Here is a 19,243-nt window from a genome sequence, read left to right as displayed (position 1 = left end):
AGAGTCAGCAATATTTTGCATCAGCGTTACTTGTTTTGGAAGAATTACACATGTGTCCTTGAATTTTCACTGAAATATCTCGTTCCCTGATACCCTGCCTGATACTGATTTTGTTTTTCATTTTGTCTCTTTAATGTGTTACAGTGTCAGTAAATCATCGCATTTAATCTAATATAGTTTCGATTCCATCTTAGTTGAAAACATGACTCTATCGGAACCAAGAGGTGCCGGTGTGGCGGCAGGTTCCTCTTGAGTTTGATCATAAAATTTTCTAATTGCCAATTGCTTTAAAAAATTTAAGTTAATTGTGAACACAGGTATCTAAATTGTGATAGTTGGTTTGTCAGAAAATGATTACAATGTTGTTTCTTTAAAAAATTAAAAATGTTTAAAATTACAACTATAGACAGATTTGCAAAGTAAAATCATGGTCTTTTGACTAATAGACCATGGTAAAACTTGCAAGAAAATATGAAAATTGTATGTTTACCATGTTTTCTTATCATCAAGCCATCAACGTTATTGTTTTCCACATAAACTTGTGCTTTTACTACAGAAACAGTAGTACTGGAATGATTTGCTGACAAGCAACTTATCTTGGTTTCACAACTTAAGATTGGTAAAAATGATTGTGAAACTCGAAATGTTTTAAATTTAATCTCTATAAAAGCAAAGAGCAAATAGGAAATTTTGTCTTTACCAACATCTTTTTACAAATCAACACATTGGCTTTCCGGATTGATTGTAAAACATTAAAACAAATACTAAAGCAATATATTCAATCAAATTGATTTTTACCTTCAGGCTTCAGCTGCATTTCGAATGTCATCCTTCCGTTAATTGCTTTCTTACCGTAAACTTCATCTCATTTGATAAACAAAACAAAAAAAGCAGACGACGCTTTTCTTTTAGCTGTCTAAAAATCGACCCCTTCACTAAATTTTAACCGCGAAAGCGATAAAAGTGGGTTTATCGCAACCGCTCGACATCCGCCGAACGGATCGCGATTATTTTAGCATAAAATAGTTCGTATCAACAATTTTACTATGCCCCCCTACAGGCAAGAAAACATTTAAGATTTAATTTAAAAAAACCCAGATTATTTTTATTAGACGAAACCCGCCATAATAAATTAACTCCACGCGGAGATTTGAGCTGGGCTGGCATTCCACAATTATTAACACATTAGTGTCAGGGTTGCTGTCTTTACATTTATTGACTTTATCAAACAAAGATCGCATTGAGTTACTAAAAAGTACTTAAGATAAAAATGTAACCAAGATTGACAGTGCTGGGTGGAGACGTGGAGCTTGAAATCTGAAGAAGAAATTTCGTCATCACTGATTCATGATCATTTCTTCATTGCATGACTCATTGGATGTGGGCCTCAGCCTCATTATTATTCATTTTCATTTATTATTCTGGTTTGTTACTGAGTTCATAACTAATTATCATTGTTAATTATTCAAATTTGTTTGCATTAACGTTTTTTTTAAACTAACGCAACTAACTCTGTAAAGCATGCAAAATGAAACAAACTGTGTACGTGTTTCAGCTACGAGATGGCGTATGCAATGATAAATAACAACACGAACTTACAACAACTGTTGGTTCACTTTCTTTTCTCTTATTTCGAAGAAGGAACTGGTGAACACATTTATTTCAAGTGTACTACTGAACCATGGATCAGACGAATAATGGCAGCTTCGTTTTAACGAACGAAAATTCTACAATTATTGATGCTGGAAACAGTACGGAAAGTTCTCTAGATCAAAACTCAGGCCCATCTGCAGAGCACGACGACACCGTTAGCGTTGTTCTAATACCGTTGGTTATTATTGGTAATTAAGAAAACAAAAATAATAAAGAAAATGTGTGTATAATTTTTTTGTTTAATTATTGGTTTTTAGGTCTCCTTCTTGCCGTGGCAGCTATTGTAAGTTTAAATTTTGAAAGGCAAACGCTGACCAATAATATATGTATTGTACTGTATTGACAATTTTGATATAATGTTTTATACAGATCTTCATTATAATCAGAAGAAGAACCACAAAACAAGCAAGACGTCAATTTGCTCCAGTATATTACTCTGTGGAACACGAAGAAAGTGGCAATGAATGGGAGTCTCAGCTCATGGATGAAGAATTGGCCAGACATGCAAACATTGTTAAGGTAAGGATGATGCATTAATTACACATAGATTAGTATCTAACTTTTTTCTTGTTGGTGCAGCCTAATCGTGGAAACCAAGCCAGACTCCAGTTAGAAAGGGGTGGGAAATAGGCCTAGCTGAATGACCATGTTTAAATGTGATGAAATAGAACTAGAACAAGTATTGTGATTCAGCCTTCTGAAATCAAATTTTTAAGAAGCCAAAATACAATTGTGATTGAAAACAATAGACAATGTATTAGTTAGAAGCTTACAACCCAGAATGACTTGTGCTCTGCTCACGTTGAACTACTACCACTGCTGTTACTGTCAGCGTTCAAAGAAAACAGTTCCTCATCGAATTCATCTGAGGAACCAAAATATGAATTGGAGTCATCATCATCGTCGTCGTCATCATCGTCTGAATCACCAAATTGTCCGTCGTCCGATGAATCGCTAGAATCAATATCCACGTCGATACCATCTTCATCACCTCCGCCGTTAACCAGTTCATCAAGCATTTCTAAATCGTCGTCCGAATTTTCAGATGCACCTCCATCGTCATCTCCTTCCTCTTCCTCCACTTCTGATCCGACGTCTTCATCATCACGTAGCCTGCCCACGTCGTACAGCCGGACGATCGATTCGCTTGGAGTGTTAAACTCTCTCGAGTTCTCCACAACGGCTATTTGTGTGTCATATTTGTTGGAACACAGTCCATAGATACACCGTTTGACGTCGATCGTAGCAATAGAGGAGTAATCGCCGGCGTCTAATGTCTTGAAAGAGGAATCGTACATCGGTTCTTCTCTACTCTCTTCTTCCAAATGAACTGCGTAAATGACGTCACCGGAAGCTGAAAATGTGACTTGACACTGATCAAGGGTTGGAACGGTTCGTAGTAAATGATATGTTCTGATGTCCCAAACTTCTGAACTTGAGATGATTTCCAATCCGTTGGGATGAAAAGTTCCACTAAGCGACTGATTAAGCTTATCAAACTTGTGAATTTGTGTCCCTAGATTATGGATAAATAGGATTGAACAACAGCTCGATACGCATATAAAATAGAATAGTTACCTGATACGGCGTCCCATAAAACACCGTCAGAAAGAATCAACTCATCGCTAGGATGAAAGGTGGCACGGTTCTTTGAATAGTTGTTGGACGTTGTGGGAGTAAGGCTTAACAATTTCTTACCAGTGGCCACATCATATACAGTGGCAGTTTCGCCTTTAGTCCCAACAATTTTATCTTGAACTGTCTTACTAAATTCGACGTATTCTTCCTCCTCAAAGGAGTACTTCATGTCGAAAAAGTCACCGACAGCCCACAGGCATGAATAAGGGGGTCGGTACATTCCTGACGTTAGTAAAAGGTCACCAGTCCAGTTTGGTTCAATGTTGAAAAGATAGTTTTCATGGCATTGGTATGTTGCTTCTTCTACAGCTGTGTTGACATTGTATAGCTTCAACTCGCCCGTTTGGTTCCCGATCATAAGAAATTGCTCACACGGTGAAAAAGCGCAGCAAGTAAACGTTTCAGAGTCATTACGAAACGTTCTAACAGGTCGGAAGCGAGAGTAAACCAATTTGCGGTCCATTCTGGCTCCATCGAGACCACCAAACCGAGGATGGATGGCTCGCTTTTGAACTCTTAATGCGAAGTTTGCTGGAGCCGTGTTCTTTGATTTAGCATCTGGACATTTGTGGGGTTGGAAAAGGTCAAACTGTGGACAAGTCACCATCGGTGTCTTACACAGAGCATGCTGATTCATCAAGTACTCAGTGACAATTGCGTCTAACGACACGCCACGAGATGTTTCACCAGTACTGACGTTAGCAGCTCCGAGTGATTTGTTCATAGTGGTTGGCGAATCCCAGTTAGTGACTTTTTGCAAAGCCCTGTGCTGAGAATTAACACCCGGTTGAGGGCCAGGTGAAGGCATTCCTGGTCTCAAACGCCTACTATACGCAAAAAAGTGAAATAAGTAAACAAAAAATAGATATTTCATTTTTATAACTCTTTTTACCTGCTAGACAAATTCACTTTAATTATTCCCATTTGTTGCGTCGGTGTGGATGTCGAGGGGACTGCAACTGGAGTACTAGGAAGTGCTACAGCTCCTTGTGAGTTAACACGTCCGGTCCTGCTTGGAGTAGAGGGAGTATTTCCGGTAGCTCGATAAGGCGGGAAGTTAGAGCTGGCTTGCTTTAGAGGAAGTGGAGGGAGTCCAGCTTCTTTCATTAATATTGAAGCAGATTCAACCATGTTCTTGCTTAACAGATGCTGGTGGATCAACTGCAGTAACTGCTTTTCGTTAAACTGGATACGCGTCTGTGCAACCTGATGGAGCACGACATTTCAAATACTTGAAAAACGGAAACTTTTCTTTATTATAATTATTTTTCATACCACATCTGCTTTGTGTATCTTGGCTAAGGATAACTCAAATTCGTTGACATTGGACTTAATTCGACCGGAGACTTGTTCCAACAATTCCAATCCAAATTTCTGGAACTTGACGTGCTCTTGACGTTTATCTTGCAACACTGGTTCTCTCATGAGAACCTGAGACAGAATTTGGGTTAATATCAATTTACAAAACAAAAAATTATTTTTTAAAGATTTACCTGCAATTGGCCGCTGGTGAACAAGGGTAGTTTACCCATGATTTGGCGAGCATTTTCGCTGCGTGCAAGACCTAACAAAGCCTTACAGGCTAAAGCGCGAATCGAGTCAGCATCCGTAATGGGTGTTTTAACAGATAGAAGGTCCATTAACACCATGATTCCATTGTGGGATCGTACACACTCCCAAACTTGGTTGAGAACCTCTTCGCTCGTTCGACTAGCCTATACAAAACACAATGTGTAAATACATAAATTCTACAATAAGAAAATATCATTGAAATTACCACGCTGCGTCTTTTGGCACTGCCATTAAATCTACCGACAGAACCTCCAACTCGATGGACGGGAGCACAAACGCAGTGAATGAGTACGCAAAGAGCGGCACGCTGAACTTCGGGGTCAGCTACAATGTCTCCTTCAGCTGCACCAAGTAGAATATTGATGCCTACAGCATTAGCGTCATCCGGAATTTGAATACGATCACAAAATAGCATCTGAACTCTGAAAGAAACAGAACAAACGGCTAAAACATCCTGCAAAATAAAATAAAAAATATTTAATAATTTAACTTTAAGAATATATTAAATTTCTTTACCAAAGCGCTGCGAACAGTCTCGGCACGTCCAGTAAAATTCCATAGGTAGGATATTGCAATAACTTGTAGAAGCAGAGGGATACCCCCGAGGCTAACAAATTCATTGACGGGTGACCAACTTGCCCGAAACGGAAGCAGTTCTTGAGCAGTGGTGATTAGATCGATAATTTGATCTGCATTAAGCTTGATTGCTTTGTAGGGAGGTGTTGACGGATGGGGAGAACCACCCATTTCACGAACTCTGATCCGTTGAAGATGTTCAACTTTCCCAGCCAGATGAATTTCAAAGTATCGTTTAAGCGCCGCACAGACGTGTCGAACGGTTTGGCGTGCAGCATGAGATTCGTCATCATCCAACAAATCACTTGCATCTTCCATTGAAAGTATTGACAAAGTGCTGATCATATTGTACAACCGGCGAAGACCATCCTGGGCGTCAAACTGCTCCAAAATAATGCGGAACTGAAACGATGTCCCAAAGAACATGGTAGCGTGACAACGTCCAGATTCGTGCGAACACTCCAGTAGCCAAAGAGCATATCGGACTAACTCTTGAATGACGTGATCTGGTAAGAGACAGACTCGCTCCATGGCATCTTCGCAATACGCAATGTAATAAAGACACATGGCAACTCCAGTTGCAGCAATGCTCGGCCGCGGAATTTCAAGTAAGCGATGCAATCCCTGATGATGGATAAACTCGATGGCAAATTTTTTGTGACAAAGCAGTGCTCCGAGATATTTAAGTGCTTCGAACGATAAACGCGAATCTTGGGTCTCGTCAAAGTCGATGTAGTTAAGAATGAGGTCGAGCGCCTTTTGCTCGAACATGTGAACTAGTAACTCTTGATATTCACCCATGGGTGTTAAATATCGCAAGATTAAGATTTGCCGAGTTGAGTCCGTCAATGGATGCATTTGATACGTTCCTATAAATAAAGTAAGAAGTGTTAGTTTTTTAACTTTACAGACACACTTGTTGCATGGAGAATAATCTTTTACCGATGACGTATGATTCCATTTCGGCCCAAGAAGAGTTGCTAGAATCATTCATAGCTGATCCATTCAGAGATGCATTTCCACTTTTTCTCTCTTTGGAACCTTTAATCCTGCCTTGAAATTTCTTTACTTTGTTATTCTTTGGCAATTTTCCTTTATCGGAGGCTCCATCGGCCGGTTCTGGTCCAGGCATTAATTCAGCATCTTCATCCTTTGGGACCTTTGAACTGGAAGATGCTCGACTCTTACTACTCGCCGTATTCTTTGGGGTTTTGCTCGAGGTACTCGGTTGGTCGCTTGAAAATTTTGAAAATCTTTTGATTTTTCCGAGTTCGTCATTTTTCTTTTCTTCGGCACATCTCTTTTGGATTTCCCATAACCTTTTCAACATTAACGGTGCTAGATGAGCGTTTAACTCACGAAAGTTAGCAGCCAAGTCTTGTAGTTCCATCGCAGCAGCTAGCAAACCAGTAGCGTAGCTTTGAAGTGGTTCTGGACCTTTTTCTGCCCAACTAAAAAGTCTGTTGATCAATCCTTCTGTGTCTTGAAACACCACAGATACTTCTAAGCCTGGCATTAAATCTAGAACAAGACGAGCTGCAGCTGTATTGAGTTCTCTTGAATCTCTGGTAGAAATGCCTAATCTGGTCCAGTAAGTGTCACGTAAATAGTCTCCAACTAACTAATATTAAGAAAATGAAAAAATAGCATTTACAATTTAGAATGAAGATCAAGGCCAAGTAAATGAAAATAATACTTTTTGCATAAAAATTTCCTTCTTGAATATGATTTTAAGCATGTGTCCAAAGCTGCAATTTGGATTCCTAGAAGGGTTACGATCATCAAAAGGATCTGGATCCATTTTTAGGTAATTTTCAGTTTCTGTTTCCAGAAGTTCAGCCAGTCTTGAAAACAGAAATTAACATGATTTAGAATTTTAAAAAATATCGCAAGAAAACAAATAACACAAACCTAGAAAGATATGGAACAGGATCAAATGTTGGTGCTACATGATGTTCCTCAAATAACCTCAAAATCGCACTGACATCTGACATTTCAGTCAGATTTACGGTGTCGTTCGCCATACTGGATGACTTAAATGTAAATAAGAACAAATTAGCCGAAACTTATCGACGCCAAAATGAAACACAAAAGGACGTTTTTGGAACCGAATCACAATTTCACAACACGAGTAGAATAACTTCAATGGGTCACACAAATCATCACCAGAAGTAAAAAAAAACTATTGCATTATAAACAACAAGAACTCACCTTCGAACTGTTACGACTATCTGAAACTACAACTTCCCTTATTAAAATTAAGTTTCTTTGAAATTGCTGCAAAAGTGTGCACCACGTTCTGTGTAATTTCTATGTGCAGACTTGAGAAAAAAACGTTGTCAGATTAATATTTTGGAAAATTCTTGCGAATTCCATTGTTTGCTTGTTTGAGGAAGTTAGACCTCCAGAATACAGATTTAAATGATAAAATTATAGCTAAAATATTTTTAAAATTTCTAGAAAATTTTCATATTACAAATTGAATGATATTTCTCACAACTGGATTTTTCAATAAACTTGACAACAATACGTTTTCTTATGGTTACCTAGCGTGCTTAAAAAACTGTGTCTGCTTGTCGTAGTTTTTGTGAATCTTTGTGGACGTTTTTTTTTACGATTGTTATGTGACATTTTCTTCAAATATTTTGTGGTTTGAACTTTGAAAGTTACTCACATTCTTGTCGTAAGTGTTGACACGTGTCGGATCAAAACGTCGGGCATAAGACGAATAAAGTAAAAATGGCTGATGTTTTGGATATCTTGGAGCTAGGGAGACCGGGAACTCCAGAAGTGACGAAAGAAAGTATTATGGGAACGCAAAAACCGAAACCTAAATACAAACCAAAAAATGAAGTTTTACGTAAACCTGAGGGAATGGCACGAGAACTTTTCAATCTTTTGGTCAATGATAGTAAAGATGCAGCTCCTCTATTTCCAACTGACACAGGTAACAACTTTGTCTGTCTGCAATTTGTGTGCTTCCAGTAAGGGAAAGAAATATTTGTATGCCAAAGATTTCATAAATATTTCCAATCAGGTAAAGGATACAAGCAAGCAAAAGCTCATTTAGGTGTCCGCAAAGTGAGACCTTGGAAGTGGATGCCCTTTACTAACCCAGCACGGAAAGATGGAGCTGTATTTCACCATTGGCGTAGAGCTGCAGATGAAGGGAAAGAGTATCCATTTGCCAAATTTAACAAGGTTGATTTCCATCTTTTTAAATTCATTTGAAAATTTCTTTTATGTAAAAATAATTTTTTTTTAGCAAGTCCATATATTTTCTTACACTGATCAAGAATATCAATTACTACAACTTGATAATTGGACAAAGCAAGAAACAGATCATTTGTTTGACCTCTGTCGGCAATTTGATCTTCGTTTCACCGTTATTCAGGACCGCTGGGATAGTACACGATTCTCAAAAAGGTCAATCGAAGACTTGAAGGAGAGATATTATGATATCTGCAACATATTAAACAAGGTAAAGGATATTTGTGTCTGTGTTACCTAGTAAAAAAATAACTGTATATTTTTTTTAGGCAAGGCATACAACAGGACCAGAGCCAAAGAATATTGCTTACGATGCCGACAATGAAAAACGTCGTAAAGAGCAGTTAAAAAGGCTATTCGAACGTACGTCAGAACAAGTCGAGGAAGAAGCTAATCTACTCCAAGAGTTGAGGAAAATCGAAGCCCGCAAGAAAGATCGAGAACGAAAAACACAAGATCTCCAGAAATTGATAACTGCTGCGGACAGCGGAGGTTCAGCTACTGCTGCTGCGGCAGACCATTCCCCTGCAACCCATCGAGGCACACCTCCCGACAAAAAACAACAAATTCGAAAGAAAAATACCCCATTTGCTACACCTAAAGCAAAACTTGAGCTCCTGGTAACCAAGCTTTATTTTTTTTTTTTATAATAGTTTATCTTTGTTTAACTCATTAAATGATGAAATTTTTCATGAAATTTAATGAGCAGCCCTCCGTGGAGACACCTAATAGCGGAATTAAGTTTCCGGAGTTTAAAGCCAGTGGTGTATTTTTACGCTCACAGCGGATGAAGTTGCCGCCTAGTGTGGGCCAGAAAAAATCCAAAGCTATAGAACAAATGCTAACAGAACTGGGCTTGGGTACGACACACATTTCATATTAAAATTTGCATATTAATATTTTATGCATTGTTTTAGAATTAAATCCAATGCCAACCGAAGAGATTTGCCAGAACTTTAACGAGCTTCGAAGCGATTTAGTCCTTTTGTACGAACTGAAACTAGGTCTCTCAACTTGTGAATACGAATTACAAGCTTTACGACATCAATATGAAGCTTTAGCTCCTGGAAAAACACTAGAGATCCCAGCCTCATTGCTTTCCAATAATGATCCAGCAATCCCAGCAGAAGACGTATCAGCCCGGCCCAAGGCCTTGTCTGAAGTTATTGACGTTGTTGGCTCTGCTGCTACACCTATGGTATGCTTTAAAAAAAATCAACTCAGCAAAACAATAATCGAAACCCATATATTTTCTCTCTTATAGCGAAAGAGAAAAGCGGCCCTCGAACAGAACAACATGTTGAAGAAGATAAAAAATCGCATGTGATTGCCTATCTTTTATTTTATTTCCTTCTCTCGATTGATTGAAATACAAATTAATTTTTCTTTTCAAACCTCCAAAAATCCACTTCTATGTCTACTGATGATTTGTTGTGAAATTTATATGTTGCTGGTAAATCGTAACGGAGCTCGGCCAAAACACGGGCGTCCACTTTCCAGCCAGGGGCTTTTCGATGAAAATAGTCTCGTGTCGAAGACTTGTGTAGAGAATACAATACGCCTTTTTCGTTGAGGCATTGAAGTCCAATCTCTAAAAATAATGAATCTAATCCCTTGTTATGCTTGGTTCCAAAAGGGGGATTCATAATGACTGTGTCAAATTTTTTGGTCCCTTCCAACATTTGAGGTAAAAGCTTCACATCTGCTTGAAGTAAATTGATTTCACTTAGTTCGAATTGACTTATGTTAGATGTTGAAATTTGCAATGCTTCTTCATCAATATCCACTCCTAAAACATACAAGGCTCCCAATAACACTGATCCAATTCCTAAAACACTGCACCCACACCCCAAATCAAGCACAGTTTTCTGATACAGATCTCCATAGGCACTTTCAATGGTGTGCAGCATGCAAGCAGCAATGTGAGCTCCTTTAAATATAAAACTAAGTAAAGTAAATAATATTAATAATAATACTTGTTACTAAAATAATACTTGTTTCATATTGCTCAAGAAGGATTTTTGGCTTTGAAAATCCATCTAGTTCTTGAAGATGCTGCTCCAACTCTTTTCTTTTCATTAATTTTGCCATTCTATTTATTTTGATGGTTCAAGTCTGGGAATCACTGGCAAGATAAAGTTTCCAAAAGATGAATCTTGTGCCACAAAATATCCAAACGAAGAAGTTTGGGCTTGAGTTAATGCATGGCGTATTGCTGGGTTAAGTGAATCAGATGTACTCTGTGAACACAATTTTAAAATCAGAATGTGAAAACAAAATCTTTGCACTAATATAGTTACTTACAGGTATAGCAGTTGAAACTGGAGCAGGATTCAGAGTGACAGCTGCACCTAAATGAAAAGAAAAAAAAGGTTACTACTAGTTTTTTATTATGAATTTTTAAAAATACCTTGTTTCAACAATATTTTCTTTTGCAGTTGAACTTCTTCTAGGACTTTACGGCTTTGATCTTGGTAGACGAAAGAGCTTATTAGGCTATTGCTGTCAAAATATTTTGCTTTATAATTGAAATACCTTGACGAGTTGCAGGAGGTTGAAACGTCATTATCTTCTACCGTTTAAAAAAAATAAGAAATAGCGTGTAAAGTGTAAACGCTAAAGCTTAAATGACAATTGACAAATTACTTGTTTCGCTCGCTTGTTTATTGAAAAAAAAAAAGAATCTGTCGCTGTGCTGCTCTGTTGCCAAACCACTTAAAACCAGGCTGGCTCGTTGGCGACTTGGCGGTTTGCCGTTTGCGACGTTCACCTTTCTTTTTCTTTTTAATTATATTGCAATAAATTTAAATAAAAATTCATAAAAATTTCTCACTATTTCAATTTTCAAGTTTCAACGACTATTTCAAACGATACTGTATAAGGCAACGGCGCAACGCCTTCATTTGCAGTGCAGACGACAATTTTCATTTCAAATAGGAGGAATACTTGTAGGGTCCTGTCAGAGTAATTTTTTCAAATGCGAACGGGCATACGAAGCTTTTTACAATTTTTAAAGTCGATATTTGTGTGTGACTCTTGTTCAGAAATGAATGACAATAACGAACATGGAATGGCTGAATCTCCTTTGAGAGAAACTGTCGCATCGTTAAGTAGGACACCGAAGGGACGAATAGTTTACGATCGTGTTCCTTTGCTACCCATCAATCAATCGACATCAAACAGTAAATCCGGCGTTCTCCTGTCTGAGGATATCTTTAGTCGGAACCCCGTGGATTTTCCAGAAAAATCTGTTGACAGTCAGCAATTTCCACATCAGCCAACTTTACACCATTCATCTCTGAGCTTAAATAATAGATCAAGCTTTTTTATGGACTTTCCAGTACAACATACTGAAAAAAGAATAAACCAGTTTAAATGGCAACAGGAACTTTTATTGATGCGTAATACCAACCAGTTGGATGAAACTACGCCAGTCTATAACCTGAGTAATCACATGATCATGCAGCTGTTTGAATTGAAGGAGGCACAACGTTCAGTAAGCTTAAACTTCTCTATATATGTTGTTTTACTTTAGAAGCTTTAATGCAAGCATTCAATACTTCATCTTTTAATGATAAATGTGTGTACTAATTATTTATGTATTTTAACTTTCAGTCTGTGGCATCTAGCTTCATGAAAAAAATGGAAGACTTCAAAGAGTCTTCCCGACGAAATGATGATGAAGAATGTTTGCGAAAAAAACAAGAATTGGAGGAAAGATTGGTGCCAAAAACAGAGTCCCAGATAGATGTCGAAATGACCATACAACGCCTTCAAAACGAAGCGAGACTACGTATTCAACAGAAAGAAGACCAAATAGATAAAAAACTTAGAGAAGTGCAGTCTATTCAGGAAAAAGAATTGCAAGAAGATCTAAAGAAGAAAACACTAGAATTGCAAATAGTCGAAGCTCAAAGACGGTAACTTTATCTCGTCATTATCGTTTTTAAATTTTTCAGTAACAATTATGATTTCTTGTTACAGCAAAGGAATTTGCTCTGAAAAGTTGGAATTAATGTTAAAGTCTCTTGATGAATCAATAATTTCGTGTCTGAATAAGGAATCGTTTCTTCAGACAATTCAAATGAAAATCGATCGAGTAACTGGTAAGCTATTTGTGATTCCATCATCTTCTTGTATTAAAATTTTATTTTATTTGTTATTTATTAATTTTTCTTCTTTTCTATAGCTTTAAAAAATCAGTTTCAGGTGGTGGCAAACACCGCAAATAATGCCGATCCACTCATTAATGCGACTCGTAGTGAAAATATCGTTCAACAAATAGAAGACCTTTCTGAAGTAATTAAAGAAGATATTTCAAAGAATAATGCTGCTGTTCACGAGAAAGTTATGTTGGCTAAACGTCAGGCCCAGTCCACTGTACCTGCTCCTGCAGTCAAGCAGGAACAGCAAAACGATTCCAATAATCATTCTGAAAAGAAGACTAATGAGACTGACGAAGGATATGAAGACCTCAATTTCGTTCAGAGAGAAGATTTGTTACTTTATTCGCAACTACAGTCAGAACTCAGCCAATACGAATCCAGTGCCGCCGCTTTTACCAATGATTTGTCACTAAAGGCATTACGATTTGAGTTGCAAAAGGCCGTCCTTCACCCTCTCAACGAAATATCAGATCTATCTGGACAACACTTACAAGATAAGTTAGACAGACTCGCAAGCCTCCTGAGAGGTAATGCTGTGAATGTTGGATCAAGAGTGGTTAGAGCTACAGAACATCCAGGAGGACTTGAGTACTGTACAAATTTGCTGGCAAGAAGAATGGTTTCACAAGGAGAAGATCAAGTGAACGTTAATCCAAAGGCAGCCTTCCCAATTGCTGCTGTAATTACCGAACTCTGGATAGAATTTCCTATTTTTGGTCGATTGGTCCTTGCTCATTTCTACCGGCAGTGTCCTTACCTTGTCCCCTACTATGCCCCACAGCAAGAGGGTCAAAGCAATGAAGATTACTACAAATCTTTAGGCTATAGGTATAGTAATGGTAAAGTGGAGCAACAACCAGCATATCTCAAAAGAATGTCTGGCGTCGTTCGTCTGTATGCTGCCATTCTGATCAGTTTACCGCGGCGCAATCAACCTCACCCTCATGGATTGGAACATGCCTGGAGATACTTGGCCTCCTTACTCAACCTGTCACCCCGGAACGATATCACTGCCGCTATTTTGGTTGAATTTTTATCCGTCGCCGGTCATGCAATGTCGAAAGAATACGGGAAACAATTTCAGAAAATACTTCATCTCATCTGCACCGAATATTTTTCAATGATCCGGAATGTTACCCCAAAAGGTTCAGGAGGAGGTCCAGTTACTCGACTTGAAGACTTTCTGCAGGAGTCTATCACTAAAGGAGGCATTCCACCCCCTGCTGGCCAACTTCCTCTCCGGTTTTGGTAGAATGATTGATCTAGTATGGTTTTATGTAAAGTATCATGCATTTTTTGTGTTACCCAATTAAAATACCCCGTTTAAATCCAACTTACGTTACTAAAGAAAGAAAAGAATACAAATGATTCATAGTAACATGGTTATCTGTTTCGTCGGTTTAGTAAAGTGTTTTAAAAATTTAAAATACGTATAAAACAAATAACGCTTCGGGAAAACATCTTGTTATATTATCATGTTTGTTCATTTTTTCCTTGACCATTTTAACCCCTCATAAAATTCTTAATATTCGCTTGCCAGTAGTAGGTCAAGTAAGATTTATTTTGCCATTCAGCATAAGAAAATTCAACGTATGCTGCACGCTGCATAATATTTTTCCTCGATGTTTTATTTGGCTTCATGGACGTTTCGCGAAATTGCCCCTCACTTCTAGGCCAGTCTACCCTTTAAGGGATATAATAGAAAAGGGCTTGCTGTTTGCGGATCAATAAATTGTGTGAGCAGCAGATAAAAGAACTAATGAAATGGGGGAAATCCGTTATTTGTGCATTGCTATTAACAGCAGAAACGTTAGAAGTATTCAGGTCCTGGATCTTCGTGATTGCGCTGTGAGATAATGCGTATAATAAGTACCGTTTTCTTTCTGAAATATTCATCATCGGGACTCATCGTACTTAAAAGACCCCGCAACCAACATTCTAGTACAATTCAGGTACAGTTGGAACAAGGAAGGAAACCGTAAATACTGTAAATTGAGTTCAAAAGAATAACAACGACATTTCGCTTTTGTGGTTCACGATCTGAAAGGGTATATTTCCAGGAAACAAAAAAAAAGACACAGTTAAAAATGAAAAACACCGCGTAAAGCACGAGTAAAATTAGTTTGTCGTTTTGAAAGTGAAATTAAAATTATAGTTATTTGATTTCTCCGCGTTACATAATTAAGCGTTGGGAAAGCGTACCGGCCGCCATCCGGATTTAGCGTCATATGAAACGAAGCTCCGCTGTGTGTATGGCAAGTAACGAGCTCGGCGAGGAGGGAGATCGTGCTTCATTATTAGGTCACTCAAATTCACATTTTCCCCATCGGTTTCAATGGTCGCTCCTTGGACGCGTTCGATAAAAGTGGCTCCCCCAAGTGATTTTGGCTTGACTCGCAATCCAATCACATGGCTTGATACCTAGATAGAAAAACAAATTATGAAACGCGATAAGGAATAAACCACATGGGCATTTATTTAAAATGTAACTTTAATCATATTACCGAAACCTCGGGTGGAAGGTTAGCTCTATTTGCATTTTGGTAGGATTGCAACGCCTTGACCGGCTTGTTTGCCTGTTTATTCCGGGTGGAGGAACCAGTGATTAGAGAAATTTTATTTCCCTTACTGGAAATGACTTCATGCCGGTGATAATCCTGATCATTCTCGGGTAATGATATGGAATATCCCGTGAATCCGGAGGCCTTTTCTGGCCATGACAAAGAATTTTCCTCTTCCGTATTTGTCAAAGCGGGAGAATTCCACCTGTCTTGTTCGGGTGCTGGGGTAGTAGTTGGGTTGGGACGTAGTTTGACAGGTTTGCTAGCAGTCTTCACCGGGAACAGCGTTGAAAGAGGAAGAGCAGGAGGATGACCTTTAGTTTGTTGCAGAGTCTGTGGTCGTTGCGCAGCATTCAGATTTTGCTTCTGGTTTTGCAAGACACTCATTGAGGCGGCTAGTAAAGAGAGCCAATTGTTATTTCCAGTTGCAACTGGGGGTTTTGTATTAATTCCCTCTGGCCTTTGCTTGGGGTAACTATTGTCTTTATTGCTATCATATTTTTCTCTCGTAGTATATGGTTTCACGCTGTATGTGTTGGACCGAATGGGGAACTCGGAAAAATGTGTTGGATGGTTAAGTGCGCCTTTCTGTGGTGATGACTTGACCGCAACAGTTGTCGGCTCAGATGTCACCGTTTCCACTCGCTGGTTGCTAGATTCGATTTCAACTTGTTTATGATCTTCGGACGCAACGCTTCCGATGTGGGTCGGCCACTTCCACCTACTACTCCAATTACTGGACGGGATGTTTTTAATGGGTCTAGTCGTTGTGGTGGAAGATAAGGAGGAAGCAGAGATGGCGGTGGTTGTCGGGTTCGGTGGCGAAGTAGTTCGTATTCTCCATACGCTGCTCGGCTTTTCTGTTGCTGGTTTTTCTGTTGTTGCTGTGCTGATCTCCGATGGTTCTGAGCTGATAGTCGAGGGCGTGACCTTTGGTGGAAAACGAGAGCCTAGACTACCCTTGAATTTGTTGATTTCTTCTTTCGTGTAAGGCTTGAAAGTGGGCTTCGCCGTTTGGGTCTGACGGGCTGAAATAATCTGCGAGCAGGAACTGCCTACCGTACAGGATATGCTGAAGAAAGGGATTGTTGGAGCGGCTTTATCAAATAGCGGGGAAGGCGTCGTCGTTGTGGTAGTCGTCGTCGAACTATCTCTCACGAGGTTGCTAGCAGAGTTGGCAAAACCGAATGGTCTTGACGTCACAATAAACGGCTTCAGTCTTTGGCTAACATTCAACGGACGTCTTGGAGGAGGAGCCGGAGTCGTAGTGGTCGTTGTGGTCGTCGAGGTAGTCGAAGAAGTTGTCGAGCTATCCCGCACGGAATTGCTACCAGCCGAGCTACCGAGGCCGAATAATTTTGAGGAAGTGACAATGATGGATTTGAAGGGCCTTCCGCGGGAGTCGCGGCGGTAAGTTTGGGGACCTTCGTAGAGTGCCACGGGTAGGTTAGGATCCACACTCACCTGTATGTCAACTGGGACAGCACTCAATGCCGAAATAGCGAAAATCGAAAGCAGGAAAACTGCAAAGCCCCGTCTCATTTTTCTTCTATAACGGTAGTTTGAAATAAGAACGAGAAGCGGTATATAATAATAATAGCGTCATTTCGAAATACCTTGAATGTTTTACACCTTAAGTCCAGTCCAATTGTTGGTCATCAAAACAAAATTTCAGTTTGGGAAATTCAATCTGGTGATATAAAACGAAATAAAAGACGAAATTAACTGCTGAGTAAGAGAAGCTCTCAGGACTGCTATGTTTGAGCAAAAGAGCGTTACAGTGAAAATCTACGAAGCACTAAAGACAGACATGAAACGGTCTTACTTATAGGCACCGAGAAAAAAGCAGAGAATATCTATGTATACTCTGACTCAAAGGTTAAACACACCTGAAACCCTCGAATGGAACCAATAGAAAGTCAGCTTTTCAATAAGATTGCAGCAGCTACATTGAAAAAACAAACAAATAACAGTCAGCTATTCACATTACCGTTTCTGCTCTGTGCTGATATAGCTCCGATCAGTCTGATACCAAACACAGCCGTTCTGTATACTGTTATATATAACTAAAACTTCTCAACATTTAGCGATATATTTACCGTTTGGAAAGTTCGTTTTTCGTTGATGTTGAAATAGTTTGTCTGTCGGGTTGTCACTGTCCAAGCATCAGTGTTCCGGACGGAGGTCCACCAACACTTCACTGATATATCAGACGGTAGACTCGCTCGGTTTTCGTTTTTCCACAGCCCTCAATCTTCGAGACGGTTGAGCAACTTCAACAACCACCTTTAGTTGCGTCCGAACTGGCCAGGATGTAATCAACGACTAACTCACCAGCAGTATGTCTGAACACAAATGAAGCCTTGAACTTGGCGGGGCGCCGAAAGACTCAACTATTCAACAGGTTGAAAACCGTAAAAGTGTGATAGGGAATATATATAAGAACAGCACTCTCCCGTGAAAATGTGTAGCGTCAGGAAGTCTAAAGAGAAACTCACAGCAGTTGCGCCTGAATCTCGAAATACTGGTATAACAACAGGAGGCTATAGTCTAACTGGCTGACTCACTTTCAGCACGTTGACCCAATTTTCTCCTCTTGGACATCGCGGTTGTAGACCATACCTATGGACAGGAAAAAAAGAGATTAGGCCTGCTTGAGTAACAATTATGACAACATTTCAACCAGCCTGCATGCTGCTGGGTATCCGTGACTGGAGAGATTTTTTTTTTTAAATTAGGACTTAAAGTATATGCGATCAAAATTATATGGTTATTTCGACATCATTTCAAGTTATTGTTATTTCGAGAAAATACTAGGATAGAGGCGCTTTGAGCAGATAATGGAAAGGCGCCATATAAATACGTACATTACATTACATCAAGAGCCAAATGAGGTAAACGAGTTACGCGCTCGTTTCATGTTATTTGATGTGTATTACCTCAGCTTTGTCAGTGTATATAGTAGGCTAAAGGAGGAGGGTGGAGAGCAATGATGCATGCGGAATAGAATCTACGAAGTAGACAAGAAAGTAGTGAATGGAATATATTATGTTCACTTTGCCGGTAGGTTCCGCATCGGTGCACACGCGCGCCTTACTGACCTACATTTCTCCCTCGCTTCCCTGTTTGGTATTTATTCTTGGAGTAAGTACAGAGTAACAGTAAACAAACGAAACAAGGGAAACCATTTTTTTTCTGTACCACCTAAGAAGGATTTGTTGATAGCTCAGTTTGTTATTGTTCTCCACCCTAAATCCTGGAGCGTCTTTTTTGTTAGCGGATGCAATGTGTTGCTGTTGCAGTATGGTTTAATATTAGACTTTCATTTCCGTCATCTTCGGATGTTAGCCTATTGTTCTCTGAAAAGTGCGTGTATTGTTCGTAAAATAATGATAGGGCCTATACAGGAGATTAAACGTTGCACGATATATTTCAGCAATTCACAATTTCTACGCCACTTAATATTTGGGTGTTCAAAAGCTTTATTAGTTGAATCTGTAACAATTTTAACGACTATTTATTAGATGCACTCAATTCGTGTTAACAAGTGTAACCGAGTAATTCTCCTCTATATAGCTTCACCAGAGTCATTTACTGGCTTCACATTTATATTGTTGGGCGATATTGAGAAGAGAAACGGATCATAAAATCGAAGTAGTTTACCATTTTAGGGACACTATGCATCCCATACATTTCCCATATGTTTCATATGATGCAAATAGCGCTAACTCACAAAATACGCTTTCTCCTAGTCAACCATTTGAATAAAATGTTGAAAGTAATACACATTTTTGTTGTTATTATAAT

The 19,243-nt window shown here is 39.0% G+C and overlaps 5 protein-coding genes across 7 annotated transcripts; 2 read left to right on the top strand and 3 right to left on the bottom strand.

Annotated features, from left to right (window-relative positions):
• Positions 1–224: 224 nt before the first annotated feature.
• On the top strand, positions 225–2,399 carry LOC124314290. The gene is made up of 4 exons (XM_046779458.1): positions 225–1,841; positions 1,911–1,936; positions 2,023–2,172; positions 2,233–2,399. The coding sequence occupies exons 1-4, from the start codon at positions 1,682–1,684 to the stop codon at positions 2,281–2,283; spliced, it is 387 nt and encodes a 128-aa protein (XP_046635414.1). The 5' UTR covers positions 225–1,681; the 3' UTR covers positions 2,284–2,399.
• Positions 2,390–7,773, bottom strand: LOC124313961 (DDB1- and CUL4-associated factor 1-like). 2 transcript variants are annotated; one of them, XM_046778857.1, is made up of 11 exons: positions 7,651–7,773; positions 7,351–7,472; positions 7,136–7,283; positions 6,382–7,060; positions 5,380–6,308; positions 5,069–5,317; positions 4,785–5,006; positions 4,567–4,722; positions 4,184–4,497; positions 3,232–4,118; positions 2,390–3,169 (listed from the first exon to the last, which is right to left on the bottom strand). In XM_046778857.1, the coding sequence occupies exons 2-11, from the start codon at positions 7,461–7,463 to the stop codon at positions 2,451–2,453; spliced, it is 4,416 nt and encodes a 1,471-aa protein (XP_046634813.1). In that variant the 5' UTR covers positions 7,464–7,472; positions 7,651–7,773; the 3' UTR covers positions 2,390–2,450. The 2 variants fall into 2 exon arrangements, with proteins under 2 accessions (XP_046634813.1, XP_046634814.1); XM_046778858.1 differs by having other exon boundaries at positions 3,232–4,115.
• Positions 7,774–7,986: 213 nt separating this feature from the next.
• LOC124314301 (mRNA export factor GLE1-like) lies at positions 7,987–14,253 on the top strand. Its single transcript, XM_046779473.1, has 12 exons — positions 7,987–8,386; positions 8,477–8,640; positions 8,705–8,920; positions 8,979–9,329; positions 9,419–9,569; positions 9,627–9,907; positions 9,974–10,032; position 11,662; positions 11,726–12,205; positions 12,325–12,629; positions 12,694–12,815; positions 12,899–14,253. The coding sequence occupies exons 1-12, from the start codon at positions 8,179–8,181 to the stop codon at positions 14,125–14,127; spliced, it is 3,567 nt and encodes a 1,188-aa protein (XP_046635429.1). The 5' UTR covers positions 7,987–8,178; the 3' UTR covers positions 14,128–14,253.
• On the bottom strand, positions 10,034–11,403 carry LOC124314245 (rRNA N6-adenosine-methyltransferase METTL5-like). Its single transcript, XM_046779398.1, has 5 exons — positions 11,245–11,403; positions 11,120–11,179; positions 11,014–11,060; positions 10,704–10,949; positions 10,034–10,639 (listed from the first exon to the last, which is right to left on the bottom strand). Exons 4-5 carry the CDS (start codon positions 10,798–10,800, stop codon positions 10,086–10,088), a joined length of 651 nt encoding a protein of 216 aa, XP_046635354.1. The 5' UTR covers positions 10,801–10,949; positions 11,014–11,060; positions 11,120–11,179; positions 11,245–11,403; the 3' UTR covers positions 10,034–10,085.
• Positions 14,254–14,907: 654 nt separating the features above from the next.
• LOC124314051 (mucin-5AC-like) lies at positions 14,908–17,870 on the bottom strand. 2 transcript variants are annotated; one of them, XM_046779045.1, is made up of 5 exons: positions 17,536–17,870; positions 17,326–17,381; positions 17,053–17,126; positions 15,380–16,985; positions 14,908–15,296 (listed from the first exon to the last, which is right to left on the bottom strand). In XM_046779045.1, the coding sequence occupies exons 4-5, from the start codon at positions 16,976–16,978 to the stop codon at positions 15,057–15,059; spliced, it is 1,839 nt and encodes a 612-aa protein (XP_046635001.1). In that variant the 5' UTR covers positions 16,979–16,985; positions 17,053–17,126; positions 17,326–17,381; positions 17,536–17,870; the 3' UTR covers positions 14,908–15,056. The 2 variants fall into 2 exon arrangements, with proteins under 2 accessions (XP_046635001.1, XP_046635000.1); XM_046779044.1 differs by lacking the exon at positions 17,326–17,381.
• Positions 17,871–19,243: the final 1,373 nt, after the last annotated feature.

The sequence above is a fragment of the Daphnia pulicaria genome, chromosome 10 (genome assembly GCF_021234035.1).
Source record: "Daphnia pulicaria isolate SC F1-1A chromosome 10, SC_F0-13Bv2, whole genome shotgun sequence".
NCBI classification, from domain to species: Eukaryota; Metazoa; Arthropoda; class Branchiopoda; order Diplostraca; family Daphniidae; genus Daphnia; species Daphnia pulicaria.
This window is presented reverse-complemented; position numbering and strand designations above follow the sequence as displayed.